Raw genomic sequence first — 7720 nt, forward strand, 5'->3', positions numbered from 1 at the left:
TAGCATAAATGGCTGTCAAGTGATAGCCATTTAAGGCTGTGAAAATAAGGAGATAAAGCTACAGCGTAGCGATTCTCATTTCTTTTCGAGTAAATATTTTCACACTTAGAAAGTACTTCAAAAATAGTTTCTGCGGCGTCTGCTAGAGGTGCTGATCGGATTTTTGGATTTAGGCTAGCCAGTTTATGTTCGAGAATCGTTCAATTCTAATGTGTTCTCCCGCTTAAACCCAGTACAAAATCACAGAGCGTGATTTATTCGTGAAGGCGAGAGCCTCGTTAATCATGTCTCGCAAACACTCACGTTCCTATTTACATTGAACACTTTATGTTTTTCACTGTTTGCACACTCACTCCAAATGTCTCGTTATTTTAACTTGCATTTACGGACTGCATCTGATTCTAAGACAAATATTTATTTATTCAGTAAGTTTATTTGTAAGCTATTGATCGAATAAAAAAATGACCCCTGTTATCTTAGCTAATGAAACATTCCAAATGTTATGTAATTTTAAGATTTCGTAAGAGTGAGTATGCGATTGTATAAATAAATGCAGGCGACAAAATGTACTATAGGACGTATTTTCAAGGAGTTCGAAGGCTGTTATTGTACAACACAAATAAAAAATTATACTGTGCGGTGCAAAATAAAAATACAATTTATTAAATATTTTCATTAAATTTTACTAACTAAAACATTGCTAGGTTACAATAACGTATTCCACAATAAATAAAATTATCTACATAATACTAAGACTAGACATAAAAAACTACATTAGACTACATTAATCTTGTAGTACTTATACAAGAATTAGTGTGATCACGCATTTTGGTAGCGAATGGTGGAACAGCCAAATTCATCAAATATTATTTATAGTCCCTTCAAAGTGTCCGTCTTTCTTTGGGTTCGAAACAAAATCCAAACCTACTAAATATAATAAAATATTAAGATGGGTCTACACTAGAAGTGCCTAGCTGTCCAGATCTGCCGCAGCAAGCACAAATCTTTATAGTTGTTTGTTTGTAGTATGGTTAATGGTCACCCTAGTGTCAAAGCTGTCCAAGCCGCCCTAGAGGCATTTGGTATGGCTTAACGACTGTTGTCTTAGTAGACAACAGCCGGGACCGACTTTTTACGTGCCCTCCGAAGCACGGAGACGCCCAGCTCAAATACCACTACGCGGGCACCCATCTATGACGGAATGACCGCGCCAACGGCTTAACCCACAGATCGTTTACCAACCGGTGAGCGCAACTGGCTATGGGCGCCTCTGTATAGTGTGAACTGACTTACAAATTATCTCGAAATAATGCGTTTTTATTCTTTCCTTGGCTCCTGGTTGGTACCGCTAGCATAGGACCACCTTTAGATATTATTTATGCTACGCAAGAGTTATAAGTTTTCCTACTGCTTAGCCTTCTCCATCATTGGTACATTTTCTTCTACATCTTCTTTCTCTTCTTCTGGCAGGTCGTTCCAGTCTGCTTTCTCACTGGTACCGAATATCACGTACACGAGGTTCGTGACCAGGTAGAACCCGGCAGCTAAGAAGAATACTTGTCTCCAAAGATATTTGTCACCCTGAAAATTAGTTAAGTTAAGTAGAATATCCCAAAACTATTTATAAAAAATAAGGAACTGAGACCATCTTTCTGTTAAGTTTTTTATGGCCATAACTAGCTCTAATTTCTGATACTGTAAACGTGAATACTAGCATTGGATCTCAGTTATATCGGTAGAAACGGAGCTGCACTAAAAATATGTATTTCATAATTTATTGGGCCCCAAAAAACACCTAGCCTTATGTCAGAATATAGCGCACCATTATGTGTTAGGGTGATTAAGAAGAGGAAAGGCTAAATAAAAAATTTATTTTTATTTCGCCGCGAGTATTGAACTCCAGACAGGCTTACACGTGGACCAGATACAATTTGGGCGAAAATTTAATTCTAATGTAAAGAATATCAAAAATCCCAACTAATTAAAGGATGAAAATGTGGGATACTTACAACATCTGTCAAAATAAATCCGATGATAATAGGCGATATTGACGATCCTATATTTGATATGAAGTTACTTAAACTCATCATTGTTCCCGCGTAGTTCGGTGATATGTCTATGTGGTTTACCTGCAATAAAAAAAATATATAATAGAAATTATCGTTATTTTTACACATGATAATATGATGAAACGTCTCGCCTGTCATAATCCTCGAGTCAGTAAGTAAGTCAGCCAAAAAATAGGGACATCAAAAACTCATCGTATTCTTAAATTTTCAACGCATTTAATACTAGTATATATTATTTTATATCTGCAGTACCAGCACAATTAAGTACATGCCTATTACAACAATTCAAAGTCTTTTATCATTTATTTGTTCTTTGTATAACATACTCAAACATTTCTTCAAATCAGTAAGCAAAGCCAGTTTTGCATCTAAAGACTGAATTTTTCATTCACTTCATAGCTTTTCATTCCTTATCTCAAATTTATCTATAACTACGAAACAAGCAGTTATTTATTTAGTAGTAATAAAACGCTACTGCATAAATCTGTTCTGTTATCTGGCGACAATGTTAATCTCTTGACAAATTGAGTGTAATTTCCGTGCCATCGTCACTTCGTTAGAGATAGTCATCAATCACGCCTCCCCTCTTTCGATGGAAAGGACTGGATAATCTTGCTTGTTTGTTTAGAGATCTTTTTATTAACAGTATTTACTAATAGCTTATTGACTTTAGTAATGAAGAAGCAAGTGCAGTTCGCTAAAGGTTCGATTTGAGAGCAATTATTCAAAATGTAATTAAATTTATTATTTGGTATTTAAATACATCTATTGGCTTTTTAGAACACAAAGTATTTAAGTGATATTTAAAATAATTTTTGAGCTGGTGATGACTGACTATATACAGAAAATATTGTATTGCTGAAATATTTGACATCTTCTTCTATCGTATTAATGTTTTAGGTCATTTTTGGCCTTGGAAGTATTAAAGTATTCATATATTTACAAGTAGCACAACAATTAAATACATATAAATTAAAAACAAATAAATAAAAAAGATTTTAACTTATATAAAATACCCAACTATAGCGTTATCAAAACTTTACGTTTATTAAACTCTGTCACAAAACAACTCTTACCTGAAATCCACAATGTGCAGAGATTTTGAATGCACAAGTCAGTACCAGTATTGTTTCTACAACGTAGATATCTTGAGGCGCATATGCTAATGCTATCAAGCCGATTGCTGCTGGTATTGTACCTAGAAAACGGAGCAACAATCAAAAACAATGCCACATTAATATTTATTTCATTTAACATTGTTTAACTGTAGAGTTAATTGAGTGAGTTAAGAAAGTGAGTTTCTTACTAGCTCTTCTCATAAGGCTCTACCCCTTTTCCGAGTTAGTGGTAGATTCAGTAATTGCAAGGACTATTATAAGTGTCATCATTTGACCTAAATGGATAAATGATTTGATTTTGAATTTAAGTTTCAATATCTAGACTTACCCAAAGAATTGGCAAATTTTCTAGTATTGGTGACATTCATAATGTTTTTGACGATCAACCAGTCAGTGAACCAGCTGAAGAAGAAGTTGGAGAACCACATCACCAAGAACGGTAGTGCAGTGAGTAGGCCATTCTAAATAAAAAAAAATATAGAAATTAGTTTGTCACACATATATTTTTCAATTTATTTCTAGAAGAATTCAATGTGAATGAAAAAGGCCTTATTTAAGTCGAAATTTTTAGTGTGATGATTTTGTCCCTGATGCGTTAACTTTAAAAAGGATTGAACTAAAAATACTAAAGTCGCATTTTCTATTTTAGTAAATTGCAGTACGAAGATGAGTAGTTGTTGATAACTTACGGCTTTAATATTGACTCCCATGATTTTGTCCATGAAAGCAGGCACTTCTGAGTACAAAGTCAGTTGACCCCATGTCTGTCCAATGTGGGCTACGATGATGGCGTACACTCCCTTGTGTTTTAGTATTTTCATCCAAGGCACTGGCATTTTCTATAAAGAAAGATAGATTTGTTATTATAATCGTTATTACTTTTGCTATTCAGTAATTACTATTATTATAACACATTACATGAAAGATGTACTATGTGAAGAATTTGAAATAAGATTACTGAAATTGGTGCTAAGCTTTCTAAAACTGGTTTTAATTTTTTTTGAGCACAGAAGTGCCAATGATTAATTTTTGCTTAGTATAATTTGTTAGCCGTTCAGGTATAACAATACGACAGATTTCAATATGGATTTCATCCTACCTTCTTCCCCTCACTAGCTCCCAAATCATCTTCAATATAATCCTTCTCAGCAGCAGATATCTTGGGATGCTTTGCTGGAGTATCAGATACCAAGAACCAAATGAGGAAAGCCATCATCCCGGACATGATGCCGTAGAACCTGAAGATACCAGGCCAACCCATTGGTGACGCTGATATGAAGCCTGTCATGGGTAGTCCAAATACTGTTCCTAACGCTTGACCTGCAGCAAAAAATTGTGTTAATGTCTTTTTAATGTTATAAATAACGAATAACGTCCATGAACACCTTTCAAGAAAATGTATTTGTATCGATAAGTTACACACAATATATTACTTTAAATCAGGTCTTCCAAGTTCTTGAATATTTACTGTAATTTGATTAGATAATAACTGGTTCACCAATTTGCTCATAAGTCAAACAAATACATTCACAATAAAAATGGTACAAACCTCCATATACAAAAGCTGCCAGTCGTCCTCTTTCATGAAGTGGTGCCCATTTGCCAAGAGAAGTGTGTAGTCCAGGTACAATACACGCTTGACTAAGGCCTTGCGCTACTCTGCATACCACTGTACAGTACCAACCACCCTGAAACCAATAATAAGGTAAGGTAGTTTTAATCGTCACCTTTTTTTCTTTCGTGGCTTTCAAATGCTTTTTATTTTCGAATTGCGTGGAATATGTGCTATTTTGTCGTCTCTTTCTTTATTTGAATGGTTTCAAGTTTAACTTATAACTCGTTATTGTTCACGGTACAACAATTTCGACCATGAATAGATAAGCAGTCCACAAAGATAATAATGTTCATTAATTCTATTCAAGTTAGAAGACTCCATGACGGTTAAATAGTTAGGCATAAAGCTGTAAAATATAGACTTACGTAATAAGTAGCCATTGGTAGTAGAATGGATACAACACAGTTGATAGTCATGGCTCCAGTGAGGAGGTACCTGGCTCCGAACCTGTGAGCCAACTGTCCAGCCGGAATCTGCAGCAACATGTAGCCCCAGAAAAACGACGCTATTACTGTATCCTGCACTTTCTTGTTCCAGTTGAATGTTGGGTACTAAAAATAAAATTACAATCATCAGAGTGAATATGACGGTTAAATATGATGCTGTTCATGTTTGCAAAATATTTTGTCGGAGGTGGAGAAATTATTACAGGACAAACATTACTAAACATTTAGTATAGTTCACTTTTTGAGAACTTATCCGTGCCTGCCTTAAATATTTACCTCATGACGAATAATTTAACCATAGTGGCAATTTTATATAAGTCAACTGTGCCGGAGCTTGTGGTTTACATTACTTTTATCAACCCGGTTTAAAAAACCAAAACCCGTAAGTTTTGTAAGGCATGCCTATAATTTGAATATCAGTGCTCCAGGTATTTAATAAATATTAGATTTCTGTTTGATACTTACGGGTGGAATCAACATCAAAGCATTCAAAACTCCTTCAGGCTTGAAATCAGCAGTGTTATTCAACTCAAGGCCAGTGGTGTTTTCTTCTTTGCCATTGTAATCCGTCATGGCGACGAGGGAGACTCCCATGCATGACCTCATGCTGTACGCGATGGTTAGCACCCAGAATAATATGATGCATTGTTGATGTCTGTAGCCCCATCCAGCCTCTGTGGATAAAATTTAGATTAAGACACTTATATACATACATAATATCACGTTTGTTATACCCGAATGTGTAGGACAAAAGTGTAATGCATCCATATTTTACCATTAACACTATCAGTCTAATGTAATAGGCGGCAGGCCTATGTCATTTACCGGGCACTTTACCAAATTCCGGCCTACAATTAAGAAATATTCTAATATAAATTCTCACCTAACAATCCCAACTCATCTAAAAATCGAGCCCGAGATCTCATGATCAGCAGTCGGATTCGCTCCCGCGCTACACAGACAGTAACAAGGGAGCTTATGGACTAAATATTTTATTAATTAAGCCGTGGCGTAGTTGCTTTTGGTATTACCACTGACACCGCAAGCTGGAGTCTCGTTTTTTATCACTGATTTAATTCCACTGCTAGACAAGAATCTCCTACCAAACGAGGGTGTGGTTAAGTCTTCTTTTCTGAAGTCTCATACCAAAACATAACCTTGTGCCACTTATTTGTGGTATTTGTTTGTCTTCACCCATATAAAACTCATTATACTTATTTGTGAATACAACAAACAATTTATTTAATTCAAAATGTAGATGTGATGTCATAACTATTTTTAAACTTACCTTTGAATTGGTGTCCGTGTGCATTGTCGGTAATTTCTTTTTTATCCTTCATCGTGGTTTTAATTTATTTCACTTATAGCACTTAGTTGATTATTTTTAAAAAATTACATAACAAGTAATATATTTTGAAGAAAATTCTATAATTATATTTTTCGCTAATAAATAACTTAGTTTAATATTTTTTATTTTGTTATTTGATATTTTTTTGCACAGGGTCTGTTTCCTTTTTTCAGATTTTTATTTTAATAGTCCATTGTAATGTGGTGCAATATTTACAGAAACTTGTGAACTGACAATGAAATAAGCGTTGTTCATTGAAGTCAAAGGAAAATTATCTAACTGTACAGTATTACGATTATTTGCAAGTACATTATTTCTATCTCCTACAAACATCACATTTAGTTCAATGTAGCCAATTGTACTACTACTTGTATTATATTCTATTTGTTTTACATTGATAACTTACATATTATCATGTACAATTTTGATGATTTATTGCTTCAGGAAGCAAATATTATGTTTCAAGCTAGCTATTATTTAAAAGATTTGTAGTATCTTTTGGTATGACATGTTTCGTCAAATATTGCAAGTTGCCATCGTATTGAGGTAAATTCCTTGAAAATTGTACTGATTCAATTATTTCTTATCAATTTACTACGCGTGTAAGAACAGCACTATGTTTCTATTTTTCCTACGGGTTTCAAAAATATTCAATTATGTAGTCTGTGCATATTATTAATCAGTCACCTTACAAAATGTAATTTAAATCCGTTTTTTCTCAAACAGTTGACACATTATCACATTTAATTTTATCTATTTGTAAAGTGTCTCACCCGAGCTTTTTATAATCTTTCTATCTCATACAACAAGTAGAAAAAATATCTCGTATATCACTTCAATAACAATATAATATTTCTTTCAAACCACACACTTAAAAACTTCAGCTCAGAACAAAAAACTATATTTCGAAACTACACAGAACTTCACTTCGCCAGGATACTTGATCAAACGCTTAACTAAAGTTAATCCTTGTACAATCTATCATCTTAGTGATAATGTAATAATAACCCTTGTTCTTTAAATACAATGATATCGTTTGACATACAGGTCAGCTCAAAATGATAAAACATTAAACCAGGTCTAGACAAGTGTATCGTGTAATGTAACGCAAGGTTCGGCGTGTA

General features: G+C 34.1%; 1 protein-coding gene across 1 annotated transcript; it reads right to left on the reverse strand.

The window, feature by feature from the left end:
* Positions 1-646: 646 nt before the first annotated feature.
* Positions 647-6914, reverse strand: LOC142977479 (putative inorganic phosphate cotransporter). The gene is made up of 10 exons (XM_076121377.1): positions 6537-6914; positions 5714-5922; positions 5168-5353; positions 4737-4875; positions 4287-4507; positions 3877-4026; positions 3516-3648; positions 3146-3267; positions 2010-2129; positions 647-1581 (listed from the first exon to the last, which is right to left on the reverse strand). Exons 1-10 carry the CDS (start codon positions 6586-6588, stop codon positions 1405-1407), a joined length of 1509 nt encoding a protein of 502 aa, XP_075977492.1. The 5' UTR covers positions 6589-6914; the 3' UTR covers positions 647-1404.
* Between the last annotated feature and the right edge of the window lie 806 nt (positions 6915-7720).

The sequence above is a fragment of the Anticarsia gemmatalis genome, chromosome 13 (assembly GCF_050436995.1).
Source record: "Anticarsia gemmatalis isolate Benzon Research Colony breed Stoneville strain chromosome 13, ilAntGemm2 primary, whole genome shotgun sequence".
Taxonomy (NCBI): domain Eukaryota; kingdom Metazoa; phylum Arthropoda; class Insecta; order Lepidoptera; family Erebidae; genus Anticarsia; species Anticarsia gemmatalis.

Bases quoted from the DNA above. Each gene is read 5' to 3' on its own strand.
- LOC142977479 (XM_076121377.1), bottom strand. From the start codon at position 6,588: ATGAAGGATAAAAAAGAAATTACCGACAATGCACACGGACACCAATTC. The intron at 5,354-5,713 runs GTAAGTATCAAA...TTTTATTTTTAG, and splicing joins CTTTGATGTTGATTCCACCC to TACCCAACATTCAACTGGAA. The intron at 3,649-3,876 runs GTAAGTTATCAA...TTTTTTATTTAG, and splicing joins TGGGAGTCAATATTAAAGCC to AATGGCCTACTCACTGCACT.